Source organism: Cinclus cinclus, chromosome 24, assembly GCF_963662255.1.
Source record: "Cinclus cinclus chromosome 24, bCinCin1.1, whole genome shotgun sequence".
Taxonomy (NCBI): Eukaryota; Metazoa; Chordata; class Aves; order Passeriformes; family Cinclidae; genus Cinclus; species Cinclus cinclus.
The window spans coordinates 1,767,158-1,781,631 of NC_085069.1; the positions used below are offsets into that span (position 1 = coordinate 1,767,158).

The window sequence follows — 14,474 nt, forward strand, 5'->3', positions numbered from 1 at the left end:
AAACCCCTCACAGGGTGCAAAGATGCCAGGGGGGGAACAGCCCCATTTGCTGCCAGCCTTGGCCTGGTCAGGAGGACACAGGGGTGAGGGGGTCCTGGTGCAGGCCCCCTGGTCACTGCCATGGCCAGAGGCACCTCCAGCCTCTTCCTCACTCCTCACCCCATCGTGCCACAGGGGCAGAGCAAGAGGCTGAGGGTGACCACATTTAATAAAGAGCCAGAGAGAGGCCTCTGCCTGGGGCTGGGTGTCCTGCCCAGGAAGGAGCACCCCGAGGTGCTCAGGCACCCCCAGCACCCCAGGCTGGAGCTCAGCGTCCTGTCCTCAGGGAGCTGGGGCCGGTGTGTTCTCCTGTTCTCCTGCCACGCACCGGGGACACCAGAGCGAGTCCCTTCAGGGCTCCACGGGGAGAGCGGCACCTCCAGCCGCGCGTCTGGGGGCTCTGGGGGAGGTGGTCAGTGCAGGAATTGTCCTGAGTCCCGCCCCTTGTCCCCGGCGGGCAGAGAGGGGCTCTCCCAGGGGAGTGACACAGGTGTGGTGACCCCTGCCCAGCCCAGGACCCCGAGCAGGGGGTGCTGTGCTGTGCTGCCCTCCCTCCCGGGGGCCGGCACCGCGGGGACACGCGTGGCCATGGGAGCAGCTCCTGCATGGGCTGTGCGGGAGAGCCCTCTCCTGGTCGGTGTGCGAGGGGAGCGGCTGTGCCGGGGACACGAGCCCGGCGTGCCCGAGCCCGGCTGTCCCTGCGGGCCCGGCCGCGCCGCTCAGTGTGACTGCGCCGAGCTTTGGGACCAGCCCCATCTTCCGTGGGGAGATGCTCCATCCTCGTGGGTCCCTCTGGGAGCTGGGGACCTGTCCCCCTGTCCCCTTCTGCCAGGGGTCGCTGCCAGGACCCTGCAGGCTGCTCGCTCAGCTGAGGGTGTCCCTGGGATGGAGCGGTGTCCTTGCGCAGGGTCTGTGATGGGAAGGGGAGCAGCCACGTGTCCCCACAGTGGGACAGGGTCCCCAGCCAGGCAAAAGCTGGGAGGGAGGGAAGGAGGGAGCATGGTGACACTCCCCATGTGCCATCATCTCCATACTGGGGACCATACTGCTTGCGCCTCCTGACTTTGACACGGAAATTGTGAGGGACCGGCCAGGGTGGAATGTGGGATATGGGAAAGACATCAGTGGGATGAGCTGGAGGGATGCAAGGACCGGAGCATCCTCACAGATGAGATCTGGGGAGCCTCCCGCCTCCCTGGCGCCGTGCCGCCCTTCCCCACGCGGGTGAGAGGCGGAGCCCCATCATTTTCCAAATCTTTATTGTAAATAAATTCTGCGACATTGCAGGAGGCGGCCGAGGCCGGAGCCAGGGCCGGGCCCGGAGCGGTGGCTCCGGCGGCTCCCAGCACGTGCAAAGCGGGAGCTCGAGGCCGGGGGCGCGGGGGTCCCGCGGGGGTCCCGCCCGGCCCGGCGGTAGCGGAGCAGGCGGTGCGGGGTGGCTGCGGTGCGGCGAGGGTGGGACGGGGACCCCGCCCCGCTGTGCTCGTCCCCGGGACGGGCCGGGCCCGTGCGAGCAGCGGGGGCTGGGGGGACTTTGTTCTCTTGGCTCTGGAAGCACCGGGTGCCCCCTACCCCCCACCGCGGGCCCTCCCGCCCTGACAGCGTTAAAATCATTAAGAAAAATTCCAGTATTTATATATATATATATGTATATATATATATATATATATATTAATTAATGTCCCCAAACCCAGTGACAGTGGTGGTTTCTCACTCTGAACCAGGGTGTGTCCCCTTGCTGCGGGGACCACCCCAGCACTGTGGCTGTGGCAGCTGTGGGGACACTGTGGTGACAGTGATAGAGATGGGGGGTTGATCCCAGGCCCCTGATGCCCGCGGTGCTCCCAGGTCCTCACATCTCCCACCCTAGTGCTGATATGTCACAGCACCCAAGCCCAGCCAGGGGATGTCCATCCACCCCCCTGCTGCTGTCACCTCCCACCCTGTCCCCTGGGGTGCCACCACAGCCACGGCACCCGTGGGTGCCCAGTGGGGCTGTCACACCAGGCTGGGTGCCACCACACACTTTGGCCATGGCTGGGCTTGGGGACACTCTTGGTCCCTCTCTGTCTCCATGGCAAAGGGGCCCGGTGATGGGCAGGGACACTGAGCAAGGAGGGGACAGAGAGGGGACACCCCCACAGCACCATGGACGATGGATATCATCCCCTATTGTCCCCATGCTGAGTGTCCCCAAGAGTGTCCCCACACACACCGGGTTGTGTCACCAAATGTCACTACGGATGTCCCGCCTCCATGCTGAGTGTCACCAGTGGTTGAAGGAACCAGTGTGGCCCCCAGTGCTCCGTGGTGCTGTAACTTGGGTAGCTCTATAGAGCTACCCCATGCAGGGTGACATTTGTCATGTGCCACAGGGAGAGTGGTGCCTCCCCCCAACCTGCCATGGGGTGGGGGACACCCAGTCTGTGGTAACAGGTGCCACAAGGCTGCCCTGGGGCTGGGGTCACAAGGGCCACCCAGCAAGCAGCCCTAGGTGTCCCCAGCCCAGGGCTCACGCTGGTCCCTCGGGGGTGCCCTTCTGTCCCCCACAACCCCAGTGTCACCAGTCCAGGGTTCACCCGCTGAGCTGGGGAAGTGGGGAAGCCTTGAGGGAGAGCTGTTACCCGTGGGTGACTGTTCCACCACTGGTGACTTCGGGGTCCCATGGCTTGGGGGTGCAGCCATGAGATGGGGGATCCGGGAATTTGAGGGGACAAACCCCACATGGGGGCTGCTGAGCTGCTTTGGGGGGGCAGGGAGGCACATCTGGGGGTGCAGGACTTGGCCCCCTTGGGACCCAGCCCAGACACCGGGGGAAGGGGATGGGGAGAGTGGGACACGACTCCAGGCCCTGAACTGGGAAGGGGCACTGGCCTGGTACTGGGGAATACTGGCCTTGTCCTGGGGTACACGGGCCTGCCTTTTGGGGTTCCAGGCCCCCTGGCTGGAAGATGCTGCTGGAGGGCAGAGGGGGCTGTGGGGCCGGGGCTCCCCGCTGGCCCCACAGGTTCATTCATTCATTCATTCATTCATCAATTCATTCATTCATCCATTCATTCATCCAGTGCTGAGTGCTGCCAGCCCGGGGGAGCCGGGGGTCCCCGTACATTCGTGGCGGTGCGGGGGGGCCGGGGAGCGGTCCCGGGTGCCCCCCCCCACTTTCCTCCTCGGCTGGACCCTCGGCAGCGCCGCCCCATTTAATTGCTGTTAATGAGGTGCTGGGGGGGTTGGGTCAGAGCGGCCCCGCTCAGGCCCCCCCGGACCTGCAACACAGAAGTGGGGTGCGTTTAGTGGGGGGCTGTGACAGGAAGGTGACACATGGGGGGACACTGAGCTGAAATGAGCCAGCACCGGGGGGGGGGCTGCTGCCAAGCCCCCCCAGCCGCTGCTCCCCTTCAGCCGTGGGGGCACAGAGATGGAGACAGCACGGCCGGACACACAGCACACGGACAGACGGGCCCGGGGGCTCCCACGCCGTCAGGCTGCCGGACGGTGACGGTGACAGGGACGGTGACGAGACGATGGGGGGACACGGTTACACTCCCTGCTGCGCCGGATCGTACCTTCCTCGGCGGATGTTCCTTGTGGGGGTGGCAGGGGGAGAGGAGAGGAGCATTAGTGCCACCCCCGTGTCCCTCCTGTCCCCACTGGTGCTGTCCCCCCCCCACCCCAGTGTCCCTGGTCCCACAGGCAGCAGCAGTGTCCCAGTGCCAGGCAGGAGCACACACGGGGGGCCACCGACACAGCCCCAGCACCCCATGCTTTGGGACAGACACGGCCACGGGGTCCGGGTGACGGTGACAGTGACATCCCAATGCCACATGCAGGCAGGGCAGGCAGGACCAGGGGTCAGGCAGGGGCTGGGACAAGGGACCAGGCAGGGTCAGGGGACCAGGCAGGGCCAAGGGGACCAGAGGCTACATCGCAGGGGATGCCCAGCTGGGGGGACTGGCAGTGCCTCATCAGGGCACAGCCTGGCCCTGGCATGGTGACGGTGTGCAGAGGGGACGTGGCCGGTGACAGCGGCAGAGGGGAAGAGCCATGCGGTGGCTGCTTACTTAAATCCCCAGCCTGTCCCCCCTAGGACGATGGCAGCCACCAGCACGGCCCCCGCGATGGAGCCGATAATGATATTGGTGCCACTGGGACCTGTGACAGACGGGACAGGGAGGAGGGGACAGGGTCACACGTCAATGGGAAGGGGACATGGGGACATAGCCCCAGGGATGCCCCGGTGCCATGGGGACTCGGGAAGGGGACAAACCCAGCCATAAGGAACATGTCAGTGGGGAGGGGACACGAGGACACCAGGACACGGCCCCAGGGCAGTCCCAGTGCTGTGGGGACCTGGGAGGGAGGCAAACCCAGCCATAGGGACACACCTCAGTGGGGACGGGATGCGGGGACATGGGGACACCGTCCCAGGGATGACCCAGAGCTGTGGGGACTTGGGAGAGGAGGGCAAACCCAGCTATGCCCAGCTGAGCTGCGGCACGAGGGTGGGGGGGACACTCCGGAGCCCCGGGTGGCTGGGGACAGAGCGGGACAGCCCAGCCCGGGTGCCTGCGGACAGCAGGGAACCCGTGTCCCCCGCGGGCACACGGACCCTTGTATCGCTCCGTCTCCCCCGTCGGCTTCGGCTCAGGAATGGGGTCGTAGACGCTGCAGTCCTTCCCCGTCCACTCCGCCCGGCAGATGCACTTCCCCTCGTTGCTGCAAACCTGTGAGAGGACGGCGTCACCCCCCGCGACCGCGACACTCCCCGGGTGTCCCCCTGTCCCCGCCGCGCCCTCACCCCGTGGTCGAAGCAGATCTTCCCGTCCCAGCTGCCAGGACAGGAGCTGAAGTTAAAGGCGGTGGCTGGAAGGCATTTGCGGTCGAGACAGAGCATTCCGGGCCCGCAGGGCGTCCCGTCCTCCACGTAGCTCAGGTCCGAGCCGTCCACCAGCTGCACGTGGCCGCCCCTGTGCCAGGACAGCCCCAGCGGGTGACACCGGCACCCCTGGGACCTGGAGCCACGGCGGTGCCCACGGTGGCACCGTTACCTGCAGTCCACGTAGCGGTTCTGGTGGTAGAAGGTGGTGGTGGCGATCTCCCCGCTGAGCTCCCCCAGGCGCGGCGACCCCGAGATGTTGGCGCAGAGGAGGAAGCCACACAGGACGTCCCTTCAAGGCAGCGATGGTGTCACCAGGATGACAGGTGGCACCGGGAGGGGCCGCGGGGACAGGGGTCACTCACTGCTTGTTGCACTGCAGCCAGCCCAGGCCTTCGCGCCCGCAGTTCCCCCGCTCCGTTCCCTCCACGTTCAGCTTCTCGTAGCAGAAGCGCTCGGCCGAGCCTGGCAGAGAGCGAGTGTCACCTGCTCGTCACCCCCTGCGTCCCCCCCCACCTAGGCCAGCACTCACTGCGGCCCCACAGCGCGTTGCACTGACGGTCCCGAGTTTTGCAGCGCCCGCCGTAGCATCGTCCCTGCAGGGAGGGGAGAGGGGTCAGGGGACTGGGGAGGGTCAGGGGACTGGGGAGGGGTGATGAGGCTGGAGAGGGGCTCACAAACATGCGCTACAGGGAGGTGCTTTAGGGACAATGAGCCCCCCCCACCTCCCTCCCCATGCCTGGTCCCAGGACCACTGCCCCAGTTCATGTGGTGCAGGGATCTGAAGCCACATATGTGCACAGCCACGGGCCAGCTTTGGGGTTCAGGCCCCCTGCTCACCCCAAAACCCACACCCCTGTGTGTGTGGCTCAGTTGTGGCTGCAATTGCTGACAAAACGTCACAAACTGGTTTGGGTTGGAAGGGACCTTAAAACCCGTCCAGTTCCATCCCTTGCCATGGGCAGGGACACCTTCCACCAGACCAGGCTGTTCCAAGCCCTATCCAGTGGGGCCTTGGACAGTCCCAAATGCACTTACAACATGCACAAGCCCCAGTGCTGGAGCCTGTGGGGATTTGCCCATCCCCAGGACCATGTCCAGTCAAGCTGGGCACGGTGGGACTCACCTGCTCGTTCTCACAGAAGTATCCATCCAGCTTGTGGAGGTTGGGGGGACACTGTGGGGACAGGGTAAAAAGGTTGGGTGATGCCACAAGGCCCCACAACCTGTCCCACCATGCACCCCTGGCTCCACTCACCTGGCTGGAATCCCCGGTGCAGGTCTCAGGGATGTCACACTCGTTCACAGCCTCTCGGCAGGACACCCCACGTGGCTCGTACTGCCCAGGACACAAACCCAACTCATCAGGAATGGGACAGGACCACACTGGATCCACATCTGGACCCTGGCCCCCCTGAGCCCCCCCTGGATTCTCCCAGCCCCGCACCTTGCAGCCCTTGCAGCAGAGCCCATCACTGCACATGGCGTCGTGGGTCAGGGTGCACTTCTTGCAGCAATTTCCCCCACTCCTCGCACACTCCTGCCAGGACAGCAGCCGGAATCATGGCCATCAGCCCCCTGGCAGCCCCCCAGAACGGGGGGAGCAGCCCTCTGACCCTGCTCACCGCCAGCGAGCCGCAGTCGCACTCCTCGCCTGCCTCCACGAAGCCATTGCCACACTCCGGAGGGTCCAGGAGCTGCCGGATCGAGGGGATAACATCACACACACACATGAGAGCTGCTGGGGACCCCTGAGCCTGCTGCTGCTATGAGCCCCCCGAAAAGGGCATCGCATTCCCGGGGAATGGCAGCACCCCCAAACTGCTGCCAGGCACGAGGCTCCTGCCCCCTGGGAGTTCAGTACCAGCACTTTGGCCATTGCAGGGGCTGGGGACACTACGAGGGACTCCGGAAGCCATGTCCAGAGCCTCGCTCCCCACTGTCAGCCCCAGAGGGGCCGGGGGGGGACCGGTACCTTCAGGGGTTTGTTGAAGAGGCAGCTGCCGCCACCGTCCTGCAGGAACTGGTTGTACTCATCAATGCTGCAGCGGGAGAACTTCCGTGGGAGGTAGTACCTGTGGCATGGGGGTCACCGTCACACTGTCACACTCTGCCCTTGCCCGGACGCACTGCCAGACAGCCGAACCCGGGCTGCACCCTCGGCGATGTCCCCGCAGCGGTGACAAGAGGTGTGGCAGGGGATGTGGCAGTGCCACCCCGAGCGGGCACCCACCCTGTGTCCTCCATGATACAGCCCAGCCACGAGTCCGGACAGCGGCAGTCCCCTGAGAGGAGAGGAGAGGGCTGGGGGTGCTGACTGTCCCTCTGTCAGCCTGGTGGCACCGCGGCGTGTCCCCATCGTCCCCATGGCCCCGCGGGAGGTGGGTACCTGCGGCCGTGCGGTGCTTGTTCCACATCATGCCCACGTTCTGCCCCAGTGTCTGTGCCAGTGTCACTGCCATGGCCGCCACGTTGCCGTACTGTGCGGGAGGGACGCGGTGTCACCCCAGGGACCCCCGGCCCTGTCCCCAGCCCGCCCTCCCGGGGCTCTCTCCGCACCCACCTCGTTGACGCCGCCGGCGCGGGCAGAGGAGCAGATGCCCCCGACAAAGGCGGTGCCGCTGCGACTGCTCTGAAACGTCCGACCCCTGCGAGGAAGAGGATGGTGGGGACGGGGGACCTGGTCCCCGGCCCCGGGGGGGACACGTGGCCACAACGCTCACGAGAAGAGGTGCACGGTGTCACTGTGCTCTGCCAGCCCCTCCCGCCGGTACTTCACAAACTCGTTCAGGGTCTCCAGGGAGTCTTGCCCCATCCGGATCCGGTCCTCGGCCGCCCATGTCTCCATGGCCACCAGCACGATGCGGGTGTTGAGCTGCTCCTTGTAGATCTGTGGGGACAAAGGGATGGTGTTGGGGACGCGACCCCTCCCAGGGACAAACCCACCAACTACTGGGAATAAAAAGCCCTGTGGACAACTTCAGGGGCTGGGCACACACACACATCAGTCACCAGGGACAATACCCCAAGGACAAAGCTCTGGTGGAAGAAACCCACCAGGTGGCAAAGAAAAAAAACAAGAGTGGGACGAACTCCCTGGGACCAAAGTCACAAGGGACCAACCCAGCAGGTGCTGAGGACCAACCCCCCAGGATAAACCACCAGGAGCTAGGGACAAACTCCCTGGGAACAAATCCAGCTGCTGGGAATAGTCCCCTCAGGGATAACCCCCTCAGGGACAAACCTACCAGGATGGGGAATAAACCCTCCCTCCAGGAATAAGCCCACTGGGGGTAAATCTCTTGGGAATTAAGTCCCCAAGGGACAAACCCATCAGATGCCAGGGATTAACACCCCCCCTACCCCCCCAAGGACAAATTCCTTCCAGGGACACCCCTCACCATGTCAGCCAGGTTGACCACGGACTTGGCGAAGTTGCTGGTGAGAACTACAGACTTGCGGAGCTGCAGGAACTGGGGGCACACCAGGGGCCAGGTGGGGTTGGGGGGGCCAGCCCGACCCCTCACCGCCCCCACCAGCCCCGGGAACCCCCCCGCTCACCAGCTGATGGTCATTCACCACGGCCAGCTCGATGTACTTGGTCTCGCTGTGCACCGTGTGCTGGGCTCGGCGGACCTGCAGTGGGGACCCGCGGCTGAGCTGGCACCGGTACCCGATGGGGCTTCTGACCCCTCCAGGGATGTTTGGGATACGGGGAGCGGGGAGAGCCACCGGGTGGTCTTGGGATGCAGCCCCACCAGTTTTCCAGTGGATCCCTTGGACATCCCCGAGCCCAGGCAGGAGCAGCACTCTGCAAACATGACCCTCGCACCCACGGCTGCACCCGCAGCCAACCGGCAGAAATCAACCAGGGTCAAGCACACTTGTTCCCTGCCCACGTCCTCTGCCCCCTGCCCCGTGTAGCCCATCGTCCCCACTAACCTGCCGCCTCCGCCGCAGCTTTGGTATCCCACCCGGGACACGCTGGCTCAGCGCAGGGAAGAGGCAGCCTGGAGGGAAGGGACAGAGGTGGTGGGACACCAGGACACCGGGCCGCTGAGGCCAGCGCCACAAACCCCTAAAACAACTTTGTGAGGCTCACCCAGTCTGGGGCAGCTGGGGACGCGCTGCACGACGTGCGGTCGAAGGCCCTGGCACGGGGAGAGGTGTGTCACTGCCACGCGTGGGAGGGGAGGACTGCCACGTCCTCGTGTCCCCATGGCTGTCCCCAGGCCACAGCCAGACCCGTAGATCTGCCGTGGGGTACTCAGACAGGCACATGGCAGTGCCACCGCTCACCTGCCCGTGCTCGGCGCCCGCCTGGGGCTCGATCAGATACGTGGCTCGGCCGTCCGAGAAGACCCCGCTGCAAACAGAGGTGGGCTTGTCGGGGTGCAGAGGGGTGCAGCCCCCCGGCCCCCCTGTGGGCAGCGGGAGTACTCACCGCAGGCCCTGGCAGCTGGAGAGAGCGGCGAAGGAGCGGGGCTGCCCCCGGATCCGGCCCTGGTAGTAGCAGTGCTCCCCCGCGCCCTGCGGAGAGGGAACGGGAGCTGAACCTCGGGTCCCGCCCTGCCCCGCACCCCCAGGGGCCGCACCCAGGCTCAGGGCTCTGGGGTTCACTGCCAGGCAGCCTCAGGGTGTGCCTGGTGCCCACAGCACGCAGGGATGCGCCGCTCAAGGAGCATCCCCCAGCACCGCGGCAGCTCCCCGCCAGGCAGGGGCTGGGCAGCCAGGGGCAGCGGGTGGGGGGGATGCTGAGCTGTTGGGGACCATTCCTGGGCTTTTGTGGGATTTATGAACTGGCCACTACAACCTGGTACAGCATGGCACAGCATGGCATGGCACAATTGGCACTGCACGGCACAGCGTGGTTTGGCACAGCATGGTTTGGCACAGCATGACACGCATCTTACCGTGCTCTGGCTGCTGTTGATGCCCGCGCCGACGTGCCGCTCCACGTAGTGAGAGGCGAGGAGGTGGCTGCCGGGAGCAGGTGGGGGGTGAGAGACCGTGGGGTGGAGAGGAAGAGGAGGAAGAGGAGGAAGAGGAAGACGACAGAAGCGATCCATGTGCAGGGCAGCACCCCGGTGTGGGAGACCACCCACCACCCATATACAAAGAATCACCCCATCATGGGACCCTCCCCGTCCCACTTTGGGAAGGTGTTGGCATCCCACGGGTCCCTCTCCCCTCTGCTCCACCCCTGGGCTCAGTCCCCCACTGCTGGGATGGCTCTGCACAACCCCCCCATCCCCGAGCACCCCCAACTCCTCCCCGGGGGCACCAGCAGCCGCATGGTGTCTCCCCTGCCAGGACCCCCGTGTCACTCACTGGTTCAGCCGGAGATCGAGGGTGAAGGCTGAGCCGAAGGCACGCACCACGAAGCTCACCTGTGCCAGGTGCAGCCCCTGCAGGACAGCCACAGCCGTCAGCCCCCCAAAAAATTCATACCTAAAATAATAATTAAAACCCCAACCCAAATAGGCAGACTGTGAATATGCACTTTTTTTTTTTCTTAGACCGAAAAATTCAGCGTAAATAAAAACGTGTTTTTTTTTTTTTTTTTTCCTTAAACCCATCACCCCTGGAGCACTGGGATGGCACCTGCGTCCCATCGCCCCCTCCGCGGGCGCCATGCAGGGGCGGGGGTGCCGGAGGGTGCCCCCGGGGCTGGGCCCAGCCCGGCCGCGGCAGCTGAGCCGCCGCTTCTCCCGCCCTGCGGCGCCGCCGCTCCTGACCTAATTCCTGCCGCCGGCAGCGGGAGCCGAGCGCTGCGGCGCGGCCTCAGACCCCGCAAACTCGGCGCACGGGCGAGAGCCCGGCACCGGCTGCGGGTCCCTCCGGTGCTTCACACGGGGAAACGGCAGAGAAACCAAACCCATCCTGTCCCCTTGCTGGGAACCCGGCGGAGCTCGGGATGAGGACACAGGGACCAGGAGCCGTCTGTCATCACAGGGAGGGGATATCCCGGGCCCCGACCGCATCCCTGGGGTCCGGCAGGGCTGCCGGAGAGGACTCTGCCGTCGGGCCCAGCCCCGAACTCCCCAGGATCTCCGCTGCTCCCTCCCGCCGCGACACCGTAGTTTAACACCTCCCTGCCCCCCCCGCCAGCGCGGCGGCTGCCGGCGCTCCCCGGCGTCCGGCGGTTTCACTCGACGCCGGGTGTAAATCACCTCTGCGGCGAGAGCAGCTCCTCATCTCGCCTTTATCCGGCGCGGACGGGGATCGATGGGCGCCGGCCACCGCGGCTGCCAACACCGCAACTCCCCCGTGCCGGATGGGGCGCGTGTGCTGCTCCCCGAAACGCTGGGACAGCCAGAGATGGGGTGAAGGTCACTGCCCAGTGCCCGAGCCGGGGGTGCTCTGGGGAGCAGCACTGGGGGGACAGGGGAGCCTCTCCCGCGCGGCCCGAATCCGTCCTTGCCGGATGCACGAGTCTGTTCCTGCGGGAGCCCTGCTCGCCACCTGCCCTCTCCCGTTTCATCTCTCCCAACACCCGAGCGCCACCGGTTCCCGCATTCAATGGGATTTTTCGGCGCAAGTCAGTGTCCCTCCGGGGAGGACGGCAGCGGGATGGTCCCTGGGAGGACGAGGGCTCCAGTTCGGGTTGCCAGCACCCGCGCACACGCTGGGGTGTGGCTGGGCCAGCGACGGCGGCTGCCTGGGGACCTGGACCTGCCACCTGCCAGAGACCCCGGAAAGGGGGCGGACTGAGGGCTGTCATTCACTTACGGGTCCTCCACCTCCTCCTCCTCCTCCTCCGGGCTCATGCCTGACCCTGGTGTCCAACTGATGCTTTGGGACTTCTCCGCCTGAGCTCCGCCCCACCAGCCGGCTGGGGTGGGTGATTTGGGAGACCACCCGCCCTTCTTGCCATGCGGCCCGTGGGAGCCTCCGCGGCAGAGCTCCGGCCTGCGTGGCAGGACCTGCGGGAGACGGGACAGGGTCGTGGCCACCCTGGGAGGGCTGGGGGCACGGGGGCCTGGGGAGGAAAAGGGATGGACCTGGGGATGGACCTGGGACACAAGGACCTGGGGACGAGGGGACGTGAAGGGCTGGGGATGAGGAGGGGCAGGGAGATGAGAACACGCAGCGGTGGGAACACAAGGGGACAGAGTTGGTGAACGTGCTCAGGGGGTGACCCAAGTGTGGCACTGCACCCAGAAGAGGACACTCGTGTCCTGGATGGGATGCCCAGGGAACATGGAGGGTCGGTACAGGGATTGTCCCAGGATGTGCAGCTGGGGAACATCCAGGTATGCTGGCATGCCCAGGAGGAGACACCCAGCAAGCACGGGCTGGGAGGGTGCCCGGGGGATGGGGGTGACCAGTAGGGAAATACATCTGGGTGGGGAAGCTCAAGAGGTCTCAGATACAGTGGCATGTCCTGGAGGGGACACACAGGGGACATGGGTGGCTGATAAAGCGATGCATCCCAGAGCAGGGCATGCAGGGGAGAGGGGGCTCAGAAATGCCATCACACCTGGAGGAAAGGTTGGGGGGGAGGGGACAGCATATCCTGGAGGGGACATGCAGGGAAAAGGGGGGGCTAGAATGGGGACACATCTCAGAGGGGACACCCAGGGGACAGAAAGGGCCGGGATAGGGACACCACCGAATGGAAGATGGAAGACTGGTATGGGGACACCCCCCTAGAGGGGACAACGAGGGGACAGCAAGACTGGTGCAGGGACACCTTTGGAGGTGACAGCCAGGGGACACGGTGGCAGCTGCTATGGGGACACAACCCGAGGGGACGTGGAGGGCTGCTATGAGGACATCTATGGGACATGCAGGGAACGGGGGAACCGAGATGGGGACACATCCTGAAGGGGACATGGGGGGCTGCTATGCGGCCACCTCCGGAGAGGAAACACGGCGGGGCCGCTGCAGGGACAGCGCGGTGGAGGGCGCGGGGCCGGGACCGGGGAGGGGAGGACGACGCGGGGCTAAGGGGCCGGTGCGGAGCCGGGGCTGAGGGGCCGGGGCCCGGCAGGTGCGGGGGGATCGCGGGCCCGGCCCCTCCCGGGGCTCTGCGGGGCGGCGCTGCGGAAAAATGTGTCGATGCAGCGAAAAAGCCGCAGCGGCGGCGGCGGGGCCGGGAGCGGAGCGGGGCGATGCGGGGCCGGGAGCGCGGCGGGCGCGATGCGGGGCCGGGAGCGGGGACGGTACCGGCGCGATGACGGAGCGGGAGCGGGTCCGGACCTACCTGCCCGCGGGGCGAGCGAGAGCAGCGCGGCCAGCAGCCACCCCCGCAGCGGGCTCATGGCTCCCTCATGCTCCGCCAGCGGCCGCGCCGGGCCCGCCGCGCCGGGGACCGTCACCGTCCCGTCCGGCCCCCCCGCCCCGGGCCGGGCCGGCAGCGCCGCCCCCGCCCCGCCCGCACGCGGCCCCGGGCCCGCCGGACCGGACCGGCACCGGCACCGGCAGCGCCGGCAGCGGCACCGGCAGCGCCGCCCCGGGCCCGCCCCGCCCCGCCCGGCCCCGCCGCCCCCGGTACCGGCCCCTTCCACCCTCCCCGCCCCGGCTGCCGCAGCGCCGCTGGCACCCGCGGCACTGCAGCACCGGAGCCCCGCTGGCATCACCCCCGGGCCGGCAGCACCCCCGGCCGATACCGGAGCTCCCGGCCGCATCATCCCCCGGAATGATACCGGAGCCCCGGGCCGGTGCGGGGCACCCCGCACCAGCAGGGACTGGAGTGGAGCAGCCAGTGCCAGATCCCTCCTAGCCAGGATCAGACCCCCCCGCACCCACCCAGGACAAGAACACCAGTACAAGAACTTCTCAGTCAATATTGGCCTCCCGAGGTCTGGAACCTCGAGACAGAATCAAGCCCCCCTCAGCCACTGCTGTCCCCCCACCCCCCGAGCCGGTGCAGGACCCCCACATCAGTAGCAGCCCCTCCAGGCAGTCCCAACAGCAGTACTAGGCTCCCCAGCAAGTACAGGGCCTCCAGCTGGGATTGGAGGCCCCCAGCCTGTACCATGTTCCCCATAGCTGGTACCGAGTCCCTGACTAGCTCCCAGTCCCCAGGTGGTTCCCAGCCAGTCCCAGAGATCCTAGAGATTGTCCTGGTGCTTCCAACCAGTACCAGGACCCACACCATAATCAGAGCCCCCCAGCTGGCACTGAAGCCCCCAACCAGCACTACCCTTGCAGCTGGAACTGAGTCCCTGCCTGGTGCCAGGGCTGGTGTTGGCTGTGGGAGCCTGGCTGTAGATGGAGCTGGGGGTTCCAAGGGGATAGTGCTGAAACCAGGTAGTGCTGGTGCTCACAGCACAGGGGACATGGGGTGGTTCTGGAGCATCCCCAGTGGGTGATGTCACCCTCGGGTTCTGTGGGTCCCCACCCTCAGGAAGCAACAGAACCAGGAGTCCCTCTCTGCTCTGATTTTGGGGGAGCTGCAAGGCTGCGTTCCCCCTTGGTGGTAACAGAACAATTTTAGGGAGACAACCCCCAGTAAATTCCCGATTGTTTTGTTACAGTGGGACCAGAGGGGAGCAGCATGGAGGGTGACACAGCTCATGGAGGAGGCAGCACAGCACAGGCACCCCCAGGAGGG

The 14,474-nt window shown here is 66.1% G+C and overlaps 1 protein-coding gene across 1 annotated transcript; it reads right to left on the minus strand.

Annotated features, from left to right (window-relative positions):
• Positions 1–3,574: 3,574 nt before the first annotated feature.
• On the minus strand, positions 3,575–13,179 carry ADAM11 (ADAM metallopeptidase domain 11). The gene is made up of 26 exons (XM_062507826.1): positions 13,122–13,179; positions 11,645–11,838; positions 10,244–10,320; positions 9,826–9,892; positions 9,357–9,442; positions 9,212–9,278; positions 9,015–9,063; positions 8,855–8,922; positions 8,474–8,548; positions 8,314–8,385; positions 7,636–7,802; positions 7,476–7,560; positions 7,302–7,392; positions 7,146–7,197; positions 6,888–6,987; positions 6,538–6,609; positions 6,360–6,452; positions 6,171–6,251; positions 6,039–6,089; positions 5,445–5,508; positions 5,278–5,377; positions 5,085–5,204; positions 4,835–5,003; positions 4,646–4,760; positions 4,098–4,188; positions 3,575–3,620 (listed from the first exon to the last, which is right to left on the minus strand). The coding sequence occupies exons 1-26, from the start codon at positions 13,177–13,179 to the stop codon at positions 3,575–3,577; spliced, it is 2,310 nt and encodes a 769-aa protein (XP_062363810.1).
• Positions 13,180–14,474: the final 1,295 nt, after the last annotated feature.